The 19,712-nt window shown below is 39.6% G+C and overlaps 1 protein-coding gene across 3 annotated transcripts in view; it reads right to left on the bottom strand.

The window, feature by feature from the left end:
* The window catches only part of LOC137941320 (uncharacterized), a 46,656-nt gene that overhangs the window by 24,808 nt on the left and 2,136 nt on the right, over positions 1 to 19,712 (bottom strand). For all 3 annotated transcript variants that reach the window (XM_068786671.1, XM_068786672.1, XM_068786673.1), the window contains exons 3-8: positions 19,518 to 19,589; positions 15,559 to 15,660; positions 15,271 to 15,439; positions 14,915 to 15,013; positions 13,986 to 14,135; positions 5,808 to 5,847 (exon numbers count right to left, since the gene is read on the bottom strand). In XM_068786671.1, the coding sequence (XP_068642772.1) occupies positions 5,808 to 5,847; positions 13,986 to 14,135; positions 14,915 to 15,013; positions 15,271 to 15,439; positions 15,559 to 15,660; positions 19,518 to 19,589 (632 nt within the window). The remainder of the gene's footprint in view (positions 1 to 5,807; positions 5,848 to 13,985; positions 14,136 to 14,914; positions 15,014 to 15,270; positions 15,440 to 15,558; positions 15,661 to 19,517; positions 19,590 to 19,712) is intronic.

Below are 19,712 nucleotides of genomic sequence, written 5' to 3'. Positions count from 1 at the left end.
CAACCAAGCTCAAGATCGTTGAAGTCGTTGCTGCAATCATGGGCCTCTTCCTCAGCCGAGAGAGCCGCCGTCCTTTCTCAGATTCCACTCTTGACTCTGAAGAGGAATCTAGAAACCTCTCTTCATCAGAAGTTACTCAAAGATACGCCCTCCAAGGGCAAATGCAGTCCTTCGCTCATAGTGAACTCGTGCATTGGCAGCAGCGTGCAAGATTTAAATGGCTCGCTGAGGGAGATGTCAATACTAGATTCTTCCATGCAGTCGCCTCTGCTCAGAGAAGAGCCAACCGCATTACCACGCTCAGCGTCAATGGTGAGAGTACCTCGGATCGATCCCTTATTTCAGACTACCTAGTGAACTTTCTTGCAAAATTATACTCTGTTGGCCAGCTAGTTCGCCCTTTCTTCAAAAAGGTTCATCTCCAGGCTATTCCTTCGGTCGTAGCTAGACTCATCGAGCTCCCTTTCTCCAGTAAGGAAATTGAAAAAGCAGCATTGGGTCTTCCTTTGGATAGTGCTCCGGGCCCGGATGGTTTCAATGGGGAATTCTATCGCCGATGTTGGCCCTTCATCAGAGACGATATTGCCTCCATGGTCTACTCGTTCTATCAGCAAGGCATCAGATATAGGAGCATCGGAGCTTCGTTTATTGCCCTCATCACTAAAAAAGAAGGGGCAGAAATTCCTTCTAACTTTCGGCCGATCAGCCTCGCCACCAGTGCCTACAAGGTGCTTGCGTGCCTCCTTGCCAATCGCCTCAGGGTAGTTCTCCCTATTGCCATTCATCATGGCCAAAGTGCTTTTATCAAAGGAAGAAATATATTAGACTCGGCCATGACATGTCAATAGCTCATCCACCATTTTAAGGCTTTAAAGCTTCCCAGATTCATCCTAAAACTTGATTTTGAGAAAACCTTTGACAGAGTTAACTGGAAGCTTTTGGACACTCCCAAGGGAAAATGGCGCTTCTGGATTCAAAGTTGCATCTCCTCTGCAAGCTATTTTGTCTTCTCAATGGAACGACATGTGGTTATTTTAAGGGATCCAGGGGAATCAGATAGGGAGATCCCCTTTTCCCTTTGCTCTTCAATGTGGTAGCGGAATACTTATCATCTTTTATCTATTCGGCCAAAAATTTGGGTTGGCTCCTCCCCCACAACAGACTGTGCAGCCTTTGATGTGTTGATTCTTCAGTTTGCAGACGATATAATTTGCTTTGGGGTTGGTACTATGGATCATATCTTAAATCTGCGTGTTGTATTGGGACTATTTGCACTGGCTTCTGGTCAGAATATTAATTGGAAGAAAACCACCCTCCTAGGCTCTATCATATCGACTCACCGATGCTTCAGGGAATGGCCGACTATTTGGAGTGCTCAGTGGAAAATTTGCCAGCTACATATCTTGGACTACCACTCTTTGACTCTCGGCCTTCGGCGACGCTTTGATCTCCCCTCATTGAGAAATTTGAGAAGAGGCTAATTATTTGGAAAGGCAAGCTTTTATCTACTATTGGGCGACTCACTCTCCTCAAATCTTGTTTGGTAGGACTGCCAAACTATTTATTATCATTCATGCACTGTCCTGCCTCCGTTTGCAACAGGATTGACACCATCCATAGACGTTTCCTCTGGAGAGGATCAGAGGACACCTTCAGATATCATTTGGTGAATTGGAAGGATATTTGCATGCCCCGCAATCGGGGTGGTTTAGGCATTCGGCCTACGAAAGAGATGAACAATGCCCTTTTGCTCAAATGGATCTGGAACTTCAATATCAAGCATAACAGCCTATGGGGCGATACGGTCAGGTTCTATCTTCAACCTTCGGGTGCCTGGTGCAGGGAGGATGGCGCTACTCGCCTCCTATCCCCGATATGGAAATCAATTCAAAAGATCCTCCCAATATTCAGAGATGCAACTTCCTTTCACACAGGCAATGGAAGGACTCTCCTCTTTTGGTCGGATGAATGGTGCGGCCCCCGCCCCCTCTCCGAGGATTTCCCAGGGCTCTCTAGGGTGGTGAAGGACCTCTCTTGCTCAGTGGTTGATTCTTGGAGAGATCGCTCATGGAGTCTCACGTTTCGCCGGGAATTAAATAATGAGGAAACTACGGTTTTTTGCTCTCCTTTCCAAACTCAGCAGCACTACTATTCGTGAGCATGCAGTTGATAAACTGACATGGAAGCCCAACATTAATGGCTGATTCACAGTTGCATCTACCTACTCTCACATTAGAAAACAAGATTACAGCATGCATGAGCACAAGGCAAACCGGGCATGGAAACTCTCAGCGCCTAGTAAAATCAAATTCTTCGGGTGGACGGTCATCAAGGAACAGATCCTCACCTCTGACAACCTCCATATACACTGCCCCCGATCGCACTTGTCCCCTTTGTGGTGTGTGTGACGAGACAGTTCAGCATGTTCTCTTACATTGCAACTTTTCTTTGCAAGTCTGGATGAAGATATTTCAGAAGATTGGTCTCCAAATGGGATTTCATCAGGACCTTTTTCGAAACCTTTGAGATGGTTATGGGGATAAGCCTTCCTAAGTTGGGCAAGATAATTCTCTTGGCATGCCTTGCGCAAGTCCCATGGTGCATATGGCTCGAGCGAAACAACCGGAGATTCAACTCCAAGGCTAGCAACCCGGATAATATAACTTCTCAGGCAGTGGACCTTATCTCAAGTTGGCTACATTCTAGGAAGAAGTTTGCTTCTCTATCGGGCATCTCCCTTCAAGAAAATTGGGGCTTGATCGCGCACATGGCGGGCCCCTATAGCAATCCAATTATGGCCACCGAGGATCCTCCCTCTTATGACTGCACCAAACTCAATTTTGATGGCAGTGTTTTAGGCTATCCTGGGCCAACTGGAGCTGGTGGTGTTTTCAGAGGCAGCAGTGGAGACCCTATTCTATCCTATGCAAGGCCGGTGAGTATTGCTGATTCAAATACTGCTGAAGTGAGTGCTCTTCTATTCGGCCTCCAAATCTTTAAAGTGCGGCTTCATGGCAAGCTGATTATCAAAGGCGACTCATAGACTGTCATCAGCTGGTGTTCAAAAGATGGCTCCCCTCCTTGGTGCCAATGGCCAATCACTGATTGTATTGCTGACATTGTGTCATTCATTCATTGTAATTAGAATCTCGTTCCTAGATCAGCCAATTCTTTGGCTGATAAATTGGCTAAATTCAGAACCTCCCATCAATCTCTCATTGTTTGGGAAGGTTTCCTCTCTTGTGATATGCTCGTTTGAGCTCTCATAATAAAATTCAGCATCATTTAAAAAAAAAAAAAGTAAAGTAAATAACTGCACCTATCATTTTGTACTTATTTTATAATTAGGCACTCTCTGGTTTTACCCCTTTCAGCTTTCTTTTCTTTTTTTCCTTTTTTAAAGTGGTGAAAATTTCATAGATAAAAAGACCAAATATAATGATGAAAAAAACAAGGCCATAAACAAAACCAGCCAAATGAAAATAAAAAATAAAACATTTGCCTAATGCTTTTAGCCAAAAGAATCTATCATAGAATTTGCACTGCAGCACAAAGGAAGACCGTGACGCAGTAATGGAATTACAAATCTTTAAATCTTACCATAAAAAACATGTAAACTTTAAACATGTATTGCACACCAGGCAATACGTTAGACCTTGGTTACCATGAAAATTGGACAGACATTTTGTGCTTGTCTGAAGCGAGTTTTTTTAATTGACATATTCTTTTCAGGGTCCTCTGAGAGGCATTGTAAGTTTTTTTTTTTTTTATGAATAGAGCATATATTGATAAGACAAAAAAAAAAATTACAAACCTAGCCTTGGGGGGCCTGTCTCCCTAACAAAGTGTTGGAGAGAAATGCCCGCCTTGGCCTAGGAGTCTGCAAGGTCATTAGCAGAGCGCGGAATGTGATTCCATTTACAGTTTAGTGGGGAAAATAAATTACATATTTTATTGAACATATCCCAATGACGCCATGGTTTGCACACCAACTGATGACCATTTTTGAGTCGCCTTCAATATAAAGGGGACAAGAAAGGCGGCTAGAGAAGATTTTGAGACCGTATAAAAGCCCTAAGAGTTCTGTTGTGGTAGAGTCTGAGGTGCCAAGGGGGCCTGCATATGAGAAGAGAAGGTCACCATTTTCATTGTGGATAACACCACCGTATCTAGCTGGGCCAGGGCAGCCGAGAGCACTTCCATCAAAATTGAGTTTTGTGTGCCCGGGAGGAGGGGCCCATGTAGCCATAGTTGGGGGGCGAGAGGGTAGAGACATCCCAGCTAGAGGCATTGTAAGTTTGCTAGCACAAGAAGTGCTCATGGGGAAAAGAAGGCTTATTGTTGGGCTTTTATGTAATACTTTAACATTACCTTGATTAAATGTATGTCAGACAGAAGGTCAAAGAAGAAAGAGACCTAGGTGAAGAGATTACTGAAGGGGAGAGCCACCCATGAAACTTTAAATTGCAGACCCAGTTAGAACTGCTAGCCCAGTTGCAGTTGCTAGCATTGATCCACAGAGAAAAAAAGGATTTAGTGGATAAAATTTCCTCCAATACATATTGATCTAAGTCTCCTTTTGCTTATCCTGCTTGCTTACATCTCCACTATTTTCAATATCTGACTTACGAGGTAGAGCATTCAAGGCTGTCAGGAGGGAGCTTGTCGGCCAAAATGATAGAGATTTGCTTGGATATAGCCAGCTTGCGCTCTTCTCTTTTGACACACAGGATATTTCTCTTAACAACACTGTCATTGCACGAAAACTTCAAGCATCAATGATATGTACAGGACACTTGGCTTCATGCAGCCATGGTATCGCACTGCTAGATTGAATGAGGAATCACTCCTAGAACCTTAGCATATGGCCTAGCTTACTCCGGATAAAAAGAAGGCTAGTCAACCTTCCCAAAGAAGAAGAAATAAAGCAAAGGGAAGAGAAACAAACTCTGGGATGAAAGAGAACTCCTTTGTACGAAAATGAGATGGTTTATAAGAGTTTACAAGGCTTGTTTATAGGCCATAGAGGGATAAGCCAACCCTTATCCCTTATTTACATCTACTCAATACATATTTGCCACATAAGTGATAGGTTTTAATCCCTTCATTCAAATTTAAACTAGGCATTATCTCACACAATTCAAAACCATTTGAATCGATCCTTATTCAAATTCGAATTTGATCCAGCCATCCCCCCAACCAGCCCGTTGAGGCTGCTGGCCCAATGGACTGCGTGCCTAGCCTGCACACACCTTCGTGCCCATGTGCACCTCTGAACTTGGGCTTCATCCACATGCTCATGTCTGTACAATTGCTATTGTGCCCGTGTTCGTGTCGCCTTGTCTCACAAAGTCATCTGAAGCCATTGCTGACTCCAGTAGGTCATCTTCATGACTTGGGGGCTGCCATAGGACTCTAGAAACCCCTTTTCGGCGACAATGGCTGCGTACTCCGCTTTGGCCATTTTGTGTCATCTTCAGCTATGTCGACTGTGTTAGCCGTGCCACGAGTGCTGCCTATGCCATGTCCGACTGCATATCACATGGTCTCCCCTATGCATTAATCTTTGAATAGGGACTGAAATGCTAATTTTAATAGTTTTGTTTGAAAAGGATGTTCTTTTTTATAGTAAACATGTAGAAGAATTCTTCTCACATCAATTAGAAATTGTCCTCACTACTGGAAAAAAAAAATGCATTTTGTCCCAAATTCAGATACCGGTTTATGCTAAGGAGTTAGTACTGAACAATAAACAATGATAAAAAAGAGTTACTCAAATTCCAAGATTCAGATCAATTCCACCATACCTTCTTCAGAAAACTAATTTCAGATTCAGATAATCCTCGCCTGCAAGAGAATATAACTTCATCTCATTTTCTCTGATGAATTTATTATGAAGAAAACAAGAAATAGACAAGGCAAGGGAAAGAGTAGAAAAGACACTTGTAGGGCCTGCCACAAAGGTAAATCCTGACAGGATATCCCTCATTTAGCAAGCATAAGTTAATCACATGTACTATGAGTCTTGTTGGCTGCTCAAATACAGTGCCGTCAAACTCAACAGTGTTCTAGGCTCTTCCAGCATCTCAACACATGAAAAGAGAATTTCCACACATATACTCAGTATACTTTTAAGGTGACCAATGTAGGCAAGGACAAATTGTGAGCATTTTGTTGTGATGTACTACTCAGAACACTTTCTATACTGCTTTATATAACAATTTATTCATGCACTTTGCATTAAAAAAAACTTAACCATACATTTATTTAATTTCTTTAAGAAAAGGTGATTTTATTCAGGTCAGGGGTCACAAAAGACAAAAACGAACTAACAAAAGATTGAGGGAGGCTGACCCTAAAAAGAGAAATTGGAGAAAACCCCCTCCTTAACAGGCAAAGAGAAATTGGAGATCACCCCCTCCTTAGAGGAAGTTGGAAATCTATTGCTGAGATATCCCTGCCCTCATCCATAAATTTCCTGAAGCCTGCGTTGTCTTCATCACTGAAGACACTTCAAAAGGAAATTGGAGATCACCCCATCCACGCAAAGCGGCAGTGAATGAGGAAATGACAGGTGATTTCCTCGACGGCATTGCAGAAGGGGCAATGGATGTCAGGAGCCGTGTTGCCGCATTTGAGGAGGTTGGCTGCAGCAAGGATTTTATCTTGTGCCGCATACTAGAGGAAGAAACGAACCCTAAGAGGAGCAGCTAGTTTCCAAAGGAAGGCGAGATCGTGCGGTGTGGATGAGAAGCATCCTCTAATGAGCATGTAAGCTGAAGAGACAAAGAAAGCGCCATTTTCTCCAAGGTGCCATATGATCTTGTCCTTAAGATGTGGCCTGATATGAATTTGCTGGAGGTCCACATCGAGGGAGGGCAATAAGGTTGTCTCGTCATCGGTTAGTCCTCTACGGAAGTGGAAATTCCAGTCATCGGGTGGGGTAAAAAATTCAGCAATAGTAGCAAGCGGTCTAGAGCACACAGCACTGAGAGCTGGGTAGGTCGCATCAAACTGCTCATGGCCACACGACTAGTCAGACCAGAATAGGAGAGAGGTCCCATTGCCTGAAAGAAAACAAACTCCTCTTCCAAAGACAGAGACGAGGGGGAAGAAGGCGCGTCATAGAAGGGATAGTTTATGTTGTCGACCCCCGGAAATCCACCAAGGGGAGCACTAGTTGAGGTTGGTAGCAAGCATTGATCGTCATATGAATTTTGGATCAGCATTAAACTTCTAGAACCATTTGAGAGTGAAGACTTGATTCATTTCTTGGGTGAGGCGAACACCAAGGCCACCCAAGGACTTAGGCTTGCAAACATCAATCCATTTTACAAGATGATACTTGAAGCCATCATAGGCTGCTCTCCAAAGGAAGCGGCGTTTAAGAGCAACAATCGTTTTTGCAAATCGACATTGGGCAGTGAAGGAACGAGAGGAAATAATTTGGTATACCAGTGAGGCAGGAATTCAGGAGAATAAGGCATCCACAAGCAGCCCTTTCCAGGTGGCGAGACATCATTCAAGTCGTTCAATTACCAGAGCACAGGAGAGAATGTCTCAAACACATCAACACTAAAGGTCTGTGTATATCCCTTTACTACTAGTCGGGCCTTGTGTCATTCAATAGATCCATTGGCATTATAATTTATAGTATAAAGCAACAACACCCCAAAATAGTAGCTCCTGCCGGAGGATCACATAGACGCCAAGTTCCTCGAGACAGCAAAGTACTCATCTCATCATCCATAACTCGTTTCCACTCCGAAGAACACAAAGCATCCTACACAAAATGGGATATAATAGAAGAAAACAAGGACATAGCAAAGGATTTAAAGGAAGAGGAAAAAATTCAAGAGAAACATATTTAGAGATAGGATGAGACGTGCAAGACCATTTACCTTTCTGCAAACTAATAGGCAAGTCCAAATCTGATAGAACAGAACTTGCAAGTTAAGAGGAAGACGACGAGGCATGAGAAGGTAGCTCTATAGGCTTATTTGTAAGAGGCATTGTAGTAGCAAGAGGATGGCTGCTATAGACACGAAGAGGTGGAGAGGAAACTGATGGAGCTAGGAGATTCAAAAAAGTAATTGGAATTGGACAATTTGAAGAAGACTCAGAAGAAACAGGAATCTCACTAGAGGATTCAAAATGCGGGGTATGCTCAAAGAAGGTCACATCAGCTTAGACATGTTTTTCGATGAATGGGGTCATAGCATTTGTACCTTTTTTTGTCAACGAGGGTACCCTAGAAAGACACATTTGATTGACGAAAACTTATCAAGAGAAACTTCAAATATGTAGACAAAACAAGTACAACCAAAAACACGAGGTATCACATCAAATAGTTTACAATGTGATTTTTAAAACATGGAAAGAAACCTGACCATTCAAACCAGAAGAGGGTATGTGATTAATTAAGAAACAAGAAGTTAAAACAATATCCCCTCAAAACAACTTAGGAATGTTCATATGTAGTTATAGTGTCTGAGTAACCTCAAGAAGATGTTTGTTTTAACGTTCAACCACCCCAATTTTTTAAGAGTACAAGGACAATACGTCTGATGGATAATACCATGGGAGGCACAAAAAGTTGAAAACTTATGATTAAGATATTCTAACAAATAACTAGAACAAAGCACAAGAACACAAGCACCAAATTGATTTTTTTATTTCACTAAAAAAATCCAGGAATACATCAAACACTTTGGATTTCTCCTGTAGGAGATACACCCAAGTTACTCGACTAAAACCATCAATAAATTACACAAAATACTTAAAACCAAATGGACTAGGAATCCAACATGGACCCCATACATCAAAATGAATTAACTCAAACAATTTGGTGTTACAACTAGAACTAACTAGGAAACTAGATCGATGATGCTTTCCCAACTAACATGACTCGCAATCAAATGAGATATCTACTGGCAATGAAGAAAAAGACTGACGCAGCTTAGCCGGTAAAGGATGTCCCAATCGTAGATCCCATAAGTAGGATGAATTTGTAGTAGAGAGTGCCGCAGCTAGGGGTGGCATTGAATCGAGTCAAGCCTGAACCTGCCTATGTTCGAGTTGTGCTCAATTTAAATATTTCGAACTCGAGCTCAAGCCGAGCCAAGCCTTGAGCCCAAAATTGTAATCGAGTTTGAGCCCAATCATTTTAACCAAGTTTGATCTCAAACTCGATCCGAGTTTGAGCTCCAACTTCAGGATTTCGTAATAATTTAACTGAAATCTATATAGTTGGAGTCCTACATATATATTGGGAATTACTCTATTATGCAAAAATCTCCGACGAGTTTACAAAATAAATAGAGCTCAAGCCAGATACGAGCCACAAGCATCACCCGACGAATTTTTCTAAAAAAAAGCTAATTTTTTATAGTGGAAATATCCATTAAGAGAGGATAAAAACTGATTGCAAGAAGCATATGGAATCTAGCATTTGTTTTCATCTCCTCCATGGTATGGTTTATGGGCAACGTGTTCAAATGAATCAAAAATTTTAACAGAGAAGAAATTGGACGGATACGAGAAGCAGGCTTGTAGAGTCGTCGTCCTGTTCGAAACATGCATTTGTTAAAGAAGATGCACCCACACATTTAACTACTCCATCTTTTTGTCGTTCAGTAAAATTATCTTTTCCGCTTTTTTTCATAAGGGCTTCCTTATACTGCATAGTATCAGCTGGGATTACATAAGAGACGAGTAGAGGTCCAGATTGGAGAACCTCGGAGAAGGGACGAGAAGAAGCGGCTGAGACATCTTCAAAGCAAGAGTAAAAGTCTCAGAAAGATCCAGCTTCGTGTCTTCAGGCAGCTTCCAATCGAATAGATGTAAGAGGAGAGATAATTATTCCAACCTTTTGTACCTTTGGATTGTGGATATATTGACTCTCAGTCTTGAATTCCAACCTTTTTGTACCTTTGGAACCTGAACCCTCACTTTCGAATGTCGTTTTGCTGGTTGTTGTGTAAACGCAAGCAGCAAACGGAGTTGGAGTTGGGAAACCAGAGCACCGTATGCGGAAGGAAGAAGATCGGTCAGGAAGAAATCGGAGAAGAACATTGAAGAAAAAAAATGCAATCGATTTAAAAACAAAACTTACCTAAACAAGCACATTTCAGTCCGATTTTTCTCGCCAATAGCAGCTGATTTTTGTCTGATCTTCCTAAGCCCAAAATCCCCTTTTCCCTTATTCCTGACTCCAACTCCGTTGCTGCATATCTCCTACATCCATGAAATTTCTTGGGCCCCCGTCAAGTTAACAAGCCGGTTCGGGAGCTTCTAAACAAAACCATGGTTTGCTCAAGCTCAGCTCGGCTCGTTAACTTAAACGAGCCCGAACTCGATCTCGAATTCGATTCGAGATCGAAATAAATCGAACCGAACCGGCTCGGTTCGATTCGATGCCACCCCTAGCCACAGCTCGAGAAACAGATACATCATCCAACATATAGAGTCCGCCTTTCTCATGTCCAAAACCAATCGTCTTCTTCGTCTCCAAGTCCTGGAAAACACAGGTAATAGGATAAAAAAGTTACGAAACAGTTTAAAGATTTAATAATGTGACTCACAGACAACAGATTAACGGGAAACTTGGGAACAAATAGAACTAAGTCTATGGATATTTGTGGGGTAGTGTGAACAACACCCTCCCCCTGAATGGGAGACCATCAGCCAAAGTATCTCTACGATATGAAGAAGACAGATTAATAGACTGAAACAAGCAAGACATAACTGACATGTGGGTGGAAGCTACTGAACCAATTATCCAGGAGGAAGAGTGGGACAAATTCAATCAATCATACCTATATTCACCATTGTGGCACTTGCTGAGAATGAATGATGAGTGTCTACAGTCCAAGAAGTAGCAGATGATGCAATCAATTGGCCTAGTCGTTGTACTAATGTTGAGTTTCTTCATAAGAGCCAGTGTGAGAAGAGTCGTCTTGTTCTCTGACTACAGAGTTGGCCCAGGCAGGTCTACCAAATTTCTCCCAACATTTTTTAGAAATATGGTTTGACCTACCACAGTGAACACATTTCTGATCCCCCTTATCATTCCGACCACAACCACGACCACGAGTAGAGAAGGAGCGACCTCTACCTCTATGATTACCACCACGAAACTGACCATTAGATCTGTCAGTAGGTGGTTGGAGGTTAAAAGCAGTTGCATCTGAGAGACTTCCACCTGAGTCATTTTTACTCACTACAGCACCTTCGGCCCGAAGAACCCTATTAAATGCCTACTCTAGGGTGGTCACATCCTCATTGACCAATAACTGAACTCGAATGGCATCATACTCAGAACCCAAACCATCTAAAAATCGAGCCACTTGAATTTGATGTTCTTTCTTATGCATGTCTTCAACATTCATAGTAAATGTATGAAATATGCCGATTTCTTGTAATACCCTCTCATCTCAGTGAAGTAATTTGCCACTGATCTGGCCACTAAATTGTGACTCCATACTATTGACCAACCAAGTCATTACTAAATTGTCTTCAGCCACCCAATCGTCAGTAATAGGTATAGGGAGATCAACTGTTATGTTTTTGGTCATCCTTCTAGTCTTCGAATACATCAAAACTAACCATGACCAGTTGACATAATTCAATTCATTCAATCAGAGGGTAGTTATCTGAATAGTCTGAGAGAATTTCACATCGGAGCCCTCATTAGTCCTCTGGACAGCAACTTGAGTGTTGGATTCAGCCATTATACACCACAAAGTATCACAATTTAGCGCAACAATGCGTCAACCAATCAAATGGGAACCTTTTCCCCAAAATTCTATGCATGCATAATCAAGTGGGCCTCACAATTGAACCAATTAGGGCAATCCAGCAGTAATCCCAATCAATTTCCAATGAATAACTATCAATTTCAGCAAACAAGACCAGGAATTGAAGAATAAACAACTCAATTGCATGAAATTAGGGTCACGAATGCAAAATTGATGATAACACAAGCAAGGTAGAGGGAGACACAGCAGTATTGAAGAAATTTCTCAAATTGGGATCATTAAATGACTCAAAACCCCAATAATCTTTCAATTAGGAGTAGTAGTCATGAGCCACGAGGCTATGGGGGGCAGGAAAAGGGAAAAAATGAAGTTTTACTCTACCGGTCCAGAAATTTATGATTATCCTCCAAAAGGGTTGCTCAAGATTGAGAGAAGAACCACATAAATGAGAGAAATCTGCCCAAAAAGTGCTTATCCTCGCTCTAATACCATTAAAATTTTGATATTTGGGTGAAAAATAAGAGAAATAAGAGAAGAAGAGCTTGGGGAGGAGGATCAGCTTCTGCCTTGGGGTGTGTGCCTCAAAAAGGACGCCCCTTTTTTCCTTTTAATTAGGGTTTTAAGCGATTTTCAAATAAAAAGCAAAAATACACCTCTAAAATGAATAAAAATTGAACCGTAGGCATATGAAGACAATGCCTACCTAACAGACATCATATAAGATACAAACATAATATATGAAATGACCAAAATACCCCTCAATTGATATTTTAACAGATTTATTTCAAGAAGAGGTGAGGATCGTTAGTTTGGAGGTTTAGCACATTGGGTTTTTACACGGTCTCCTCATCTTATTCTCAGTTTTTTTTCTATGGACATGCATTTCATCCGTCTTCTGCTATGGTTCGGAAAGTCCGGTCCCTCCTAAAACTAAGCATTTTATGTGGTGTGATTTGAAAAATAAGACTTCAATTGTTGATTTAACTTCTTCATCATGGGCAGATTATTCCAGATATTATAAATTTTTGTTTGCTTCACAATGAAATTGAGGATCCTATTTTTATGCATAATCCCTATGCTTTTCCAGTTTGGAGTGCTATGCTACAAAATTTTGGTTATCTTTAGTTTTCGGAACTATTAACCTGATTTGCTCATGCAGGTTTCCTCTAGGAATCTATCTCCTCCGGGTAGAAATTTATGGCTCTGTTGTATATGCTACCATATGGAACTTGTGGGAAGAAAGAAATGCTAGAATCTTTACAAATAAAACTCATTTTGTGAGTGGAGCAATGCAGTGTAAGGTTCATTATATGCAACATCGGGTAAACAAATTCCCCATCTTTTACACCCACACTAGTTCTATTTTGAGTTCGCACTAGCAAGATGTTGTTGCTTTTACTGACCGGGCACGACAAACTATTCTTGAATGGGCTCCCCCTCTGGTAGGGTGGCTAAACTTTAATTTCGATGGTAGTTCAAGGGGGACCTGCTGGTGGTGGGAGGTTTTCATGATCTCTAAAGATAGTTACTCTGTTCCTTTTGGGGTCTATGACTCAACACAAGCTGAATCTAAAGTTTTGCTTTGTCGCTGGAAAGTTTTTAAATAGCAATTGAGAAGTAGCTGGTTCACGATTGTCCTCTCCTCTGAGATTTTGATCTCTATGTGAGGAGGTTTACACGCTTTGTGAGGATCTTGAGGTATCTTTGTCTCATATTGTTCAGAGTGGGAATGGTATAACAAACCAGTTGACTCAATTAGGCGTGACCCAGGCGGGTTTCGTTCAAAGTGATTCTAATACTTTTGATCCAGGCTGAATTTTTCCTTCTTTTGTAATTTTTGTTTTTTCCCCATTGATTGTTTTAATTTTTTAGCTTTTTCTAGCTGTTCTCTTCAGCTAGTTTTTGAACTGTACCCCTATCACTTTTGAATGAAATTTCTCACTGTTCTGAACAAAAACTTAATGTAGTAGCAGGATGTCCTTGCCAATGACAATCTTAGATGTTATTTAAAAGGTTAAGTGACCACACTGTCCACTTCACTAGAGAGTAAATCACCTCATGGGATATGAATCACCACAGCTTTCACTTTCACATTCCTAAGGTGATTCACCTTCTGAAAGCACAACCCTGCCCTACTTTGCATGCATAAGTAATAAAGAAGACAAAATATTAAATGGCTGAATTAAGGTAGAATATTACTTGGAAGGTCTAAAGTTGAATAAACACCTGTAACCATAGTAAGTTCTCTCTTTATCACGCTTTGGATTCAGGATGAAGACGTTATAGGCCCCATCTAGTTCAAGATAATCAATTAGGCTGCTGAAAAGATACTCCATTCTATCCATGTCGACTTGCCAAAGTATATTCTCACTGTTACTGCATTTACAGGGCATAAAAGCTGAAGTTTAGGGGAGTTAAGAAGAGAAGAATGAAAATAAACTCAGTCAATGATTGCATGCTAACAAGTAGTACATTGCTTGTAATCGTTATTGAAGGTGACTCAAAAATCGTTATCAACAGGAATGAGAAGTCCTCTGCACCTCCTTGGCGGCACTGGAATCTTTTTTTATGATATTTGTAATTTAATTTCTCCAATGCAATGTAATTGGAAATACATTCCTAGATCAGCTAATCATTTAGCGGATATTCAGGCTAAATCAGGCGTTTCACTCCACCTTGTTGTGGAAGAAGGAACTTTTTAGCCAGGTATTGTAATCTTCACTCTTTTAATAAACATTTACACCTTTTCTCAACCAAAAAAAAAAGTAGTACATTGCTTGTCAATCAAATCAACTTGGTAAATGCAATAATGTCAGTTCATAGCAAGATTTAAATCACAGCAGAAGTCATTATAGTCATTCTTGTTACTATTTTTGTCATTACCATTACTATTAAAATAGTTGTAGTTGTTGCTGATGATGATAATGATAGTAATAGTACATTGGGCTTTTCAACCAAAAAAAGAAAAAACAACTTTTAGTCAAAGGCTATCATTTTTGCCTATCAATCCAACAGATTATCAACTGAAAGGGTCTACATAAAGTGTAATTATAGCTCAAATTGCATTCACACATATTAGAAATTGAGTAGTAGTTGAATGATGGATTTGAGAACTCAAACAAGCAGACAATGTAGATGCCGCTTAAATATAATACCTGTTATTTGATATGTCATCTTTGCGAGATAAGACTTTTAAAGCATGTTCAAAAACTGAAGTAACCCTTTCCCCCATTTGTACAGCATGAACAGAAAAACTGCACATGCACAACAAGAAGCATTAATACTCATGAAAAAGGAAATGCCACAGAAAATTTTCAAGCAATATATAAGCAAGCAAAACTTGTCTTTTTCTATTGTGAACACCAAGTAGTTCATCCAAGAAAATGTTAGTCAGAAACAGAAAAGGCCTATTTCAAAAAATTCAAAAAAAAAACATTTTTAAAATAAACCATTTAAAAAATTAAATAAATAAAAAAGAAAAGGCACAAGCATGAGTTGAGACATTACTCACTTGTGGTTTATGTGACTGACAAGAGGAAGATGATGACGTTGCGATTTATCAACACTGATCTTGTAGAATGGGGCAAGTACTTCTCCAATATTTGGAACTCGTGTATGTTCAAAAATATGATCAATTTTGGTAAACCACCGTTGCAGTTCTTCAGACCCAAGTTTGAAACCTAACACATGCCAAACAAATAAATATGACAAAATGGTATCTAATTGTGAGAAATATCTCACTGAAAACATCAGGAAACAGTACAAAAGAAAAAGTGTCAGAGATAAAAAAAAACTTTACCCTGATTTCCTTTCCCTTCAAATCCTATGAAGATGAAATTCACTGGAACAGGAAGGTACATGGCTTCGACTTCTGAGAGCTTCAGATAACTAGCTAGACTACCTGAGAATCAAACAATTTCATTACGCCACAGATAGGCTTGTAGATACTGTATGTTTGCTAGGCGCCAAATGAAAATTTATAAAATTTGCTGAGTCAGGACATGGAATCAATTCAATCATCAAATTTAACTTCGAACAGTGACTTGGGCCAAAAAAATTAGTTTCTAAAACAATTGCAGGAGTTTTCAACCATGATTTCAAGACCTCATGCACATGAACCAAAGCCTCTTTTTTTAAGCAATGCCCTTTAAATTTACTGGAATTCGTTTCAGAATCACATTTTTCGAGGAAAAGGAGTATAAATTTTACTCTTGATATTCTCTGCTTGACACAAAAATTTAAACATCCTTCACAAAGGACAGAGCCAAGTCTTTCCTAGGATAGTTAAATAGAACCTAATGGAACAAACCCTCAAGATCATTTAGGAGATATTCCTTAGAGAGTGAATCAGAGTTGAAAACAGTGCTGCTCGTGGTTTTGATCTTCAGCATCAGTTCTGAGTTGCATTAGAGTTGAAAACTCTAAACCAGTAAACCAGTTCCACACTCTAATGCAGCCTGCTTGGCTTGACAAAACACATCCTTCGTAAGATAAGTGTTTTCTTTTCTATCGTTTTTAACCGCACTGCTCATTGGTTTTTAAAAAGTATAAGAGCAATAAAGCAAGGTACACCCTTATCTCTTATTTGTTTACATAGTTGGTGAGGCCATTGTTGTTATTTTTTGTTGTAGTCAAACAAATGGTTTTTTGCAAACTTTTCCAAATAACCTTCTTGAATTCAGTAACTTCACTGCTTCAATTTGCCAATGATAATGCGAAATGAGAGAACAGAGAAGATTGGAGAAGAGAGAAGGAGAAAGAAAGAAGAGAGAAGAAGAGAAGGCTGCTGCAAGAGAGCACAAGGAGAGGCTTTCGTTAGGGTTTCAACTATACCCCTAACACTTTTATATAGCTTAAGTGAAAAATAGAGTACAAAGTCAAGAATACTCTTATACACTTAATCCCTGATAACTCACACTACACCTCCAAAGTACATGAAAATGAAACAACAAGAATACTCAAACATGCTGAGTAAAACAGTACTCTATCTAGGAGGTACAGACTGTGTAAAACTACCAAGCTACCCTTCACATTGTTTTCTAACACTCCCCCTCAAGCTGGAGCATAAATATTCATAAGTACCAGTTTGTTACAGAAAGTTCCAAATTCACGCTTATCCAAGCTTTGGTACACAAATCAGCAACTTGATTACTAGACCGAATGTAGGGGGTAACCACTACTTTCTTCATAACTGCATCTTGAACAAAGTGGCAATCAACTTCTATATGTTTGGTTTTCTCGTGACAAAACTAGATTTCCTGCAATGAATATAATAACCTGATTATCAAAATACATAGTCATACGCCCATTGCCCTGTAAGTTCAATTCTTGGATAACTTATCTCACCCACATCAACTCACTAACAGTATAACTCGTAGCTCTATACTCAGTTTCAACATTGGATTGGGCCACAACGTTTCTTGCTTTCCAACTTATCAAGTTACCACCCAAGAACACACAACAACCAATAGTAGACTTTCTATCCAATTTAGATCCAACATAATCTACATCTTAAAAAGGCTTCTATCTTCACATGATTATGAAGCTTAAAAAACAAGCCAATTCTAGGAAAACCCTTCAAATATCTTAATATCTTTTGAGCAACTTCAAGATGTACCTTGAGTAGATGGTCCACTTTGAGATGTTTAGCAATGTTGTGGTGAGATTTGGATTTAATAGAAGTTATTGTGATTGTTCAGTTTTTGTACTGAAGCGGAAGACAGGTATTGTTATTTTAATTGTGTATGTTAATGATATTACCTTGTCTAGAAGTGACTTAGAAGGAATTGAAGAAGTAAAACAATATTTGGCCACACAATTTTAAACCAAAGATCTAGGACAACTTAAGTATTTCCTTGGCATTGAAGTAGCGCAGTGTAAAAAAGAAATCGTTCTTTCTCAAAGAAAATATGTTGTTGATATTTTGAGTGAATATGATATAATGGGTGCTAAGCCAGTGGAGAATCCCATAGAAGTGAATGCCGATCTTCATGACTCTCATAGTCCCATTGTCAAGGATAAGACCCAATACAATTGCCTAGTAGGAAAGTTCTATGCTACAGTCACTAGGCACAATATATCCTTTGCAGTAAGACTGGTGAGTCAGTTTATGGAGAACCCGAGGTTGGTACATTTATAAGTGGCTCATAGAATCTTGAAATATTTGAAAGGGACTCCAGGGAAAGACCTAATATATACTCAAAATGATAATTGATATATTGGGTTATTCTTATGTTGGGTGCAAAATGGATAGGAGGTCTACTACTGATTATTGTTGTTTTGTTGGAGGTAACCTAGTGAATTGGACAAGAAACAAGCTGTAATGGCCAAATCTAGCGCAAAAGTTGAATACCGGGCAATAGCTCACACAGTCAGTGAACTTATGTGGGTTAAGTTTGTTCTAATTGAATTTGGGTTTTTTGTTCCAAAACCTATGACTATGAAGTGTGAAAATCAAGCAGCTATATTTATAGCAAATAACCCAGTGTTCCATGAAAGAACAAAACACATAAAGGTTAACTGTCATTTTATTAAGTTTTTGGTTTCACTTTTGTTTTTCTACATGGTTCAAATCTTAAACAAACCCCTCCAAAGTCCATGGAAGGTTCTATGGCAAATGGGTTTTGCTACAATCATCTAGGCTTTATGAGAGGAAAGAAACAACAATTTTTCGAAAATAAATCAAGATCAATTGGTGGTTTAACAAAATTTATGATTCATCATACTTAGTTTTAGACAAGTACCCTACACTTCATCATTTTCATAATGCAATTTTGAGAAATCTATAGAAAGATGTGGCAGCCTTTTCCTCAAATAGAGTTGTTCCTTCTATTTCTTGGTCCCCTCCTGAGGAAAGGTGGCTGAAATCAAATTTTGATGGGAGCTCTAGAGGTAATCCAAGTTGCCTAGGAGGGGGACACCTCCTTGGAGATTTCTCACTTTTTATGATTGAATTTATTCTTCATGTCAAGGTATTTTGATTGTATGGAAGCATGTAGCCAGAAGTGAAACTCCATCACAGATTCACTAACTAGACTAGACATGGAGGTTCACTTCAGCATATTGTTGTAGGGGATTCCTTACCCTAGCTACGGGTTGATTTTCTTGTTCAGTTTTGTGGGGCTTAATTTGTGCAGCCTTCTTTGTACTTTAGTATTTTAATCTCTCCTTAATGAAATTCTCATCATTTTCAAAAAAAAATGCATCGGCATGTAATTTCATAATAGGATGAGGAACAAAAAGTTAGAAAAATCAACTCACTGAGTGATACTACAAGGGACACATCCTCCAAAAAAAAATTAATGTTAAGATTCTTATGTTTTTTTTTTTTTGACAAAATAAAACTGAAGAAACTGCCCAAGTTTCAAGCCTAAATGCATTATCATTCTTGTCTCAGGCATCACAAATTCACCATTGGATTTCTACACGTGATCTTTGCAGTTAAATTGTGAAGCATAATATAAAACACATCATAAAGCAAGATCCAGATGCAAGATAGTTCCATCTAACTGGAACCCCAAAAATGTGAAGCATAATATAAAACACATCATAAAGCAAGATCCAGATGCAAGATAGTTCCATCTAACTGGAACCCCAAAAATGTGCAGAACATGGTGCAGAAATGAAAGCTGAGGCAATAGTACAAGAAAGAAGCAGTTAAGACAGATTATTCTTCAAAAATATAGGAGCTTAAATGAATTTAGTGCGTTAACATAGCTAAAAGAGTACTAAAAATGCTTCTTGTGCATTTGCAACTACCTGCTCTGGTATAGTTGAGCAAACTCATCTTGTCAGAGCCAGAAGATATCGAACTCTCCAAATCATCAAAATCTGAAAAAATTAACAAGCATTAGATCCGAATAAGATACGGAGAAGAAATTAACTAGAGGCCAAGAATTAACACAAAATAGTTGATCCATCCACATTTATTTGTTTGTGACAGAGAGAGAGGGA

Source organism: Aristolochia californica, unplaced genomic scaffold (genome assembly GCF_029961685.1).
Source record: "Aristolochia californica isolate CCGP_79_NKW_82.1479 unplaced genomic scaffold, dmAriCali1.0.hap1 SCAF_9, whole genome shotgun sequence".
Classification (NCBI taxonomy): Eukaryota; Viridiplantae; Streptophyta; class Magnoliopsida; order Piperales; family Aristolochiaceae; genus Aristolochia; species Aristolochia californica.
This window is presented reverse-complemented; position numbering and strand designations above follow the sequence as displayed.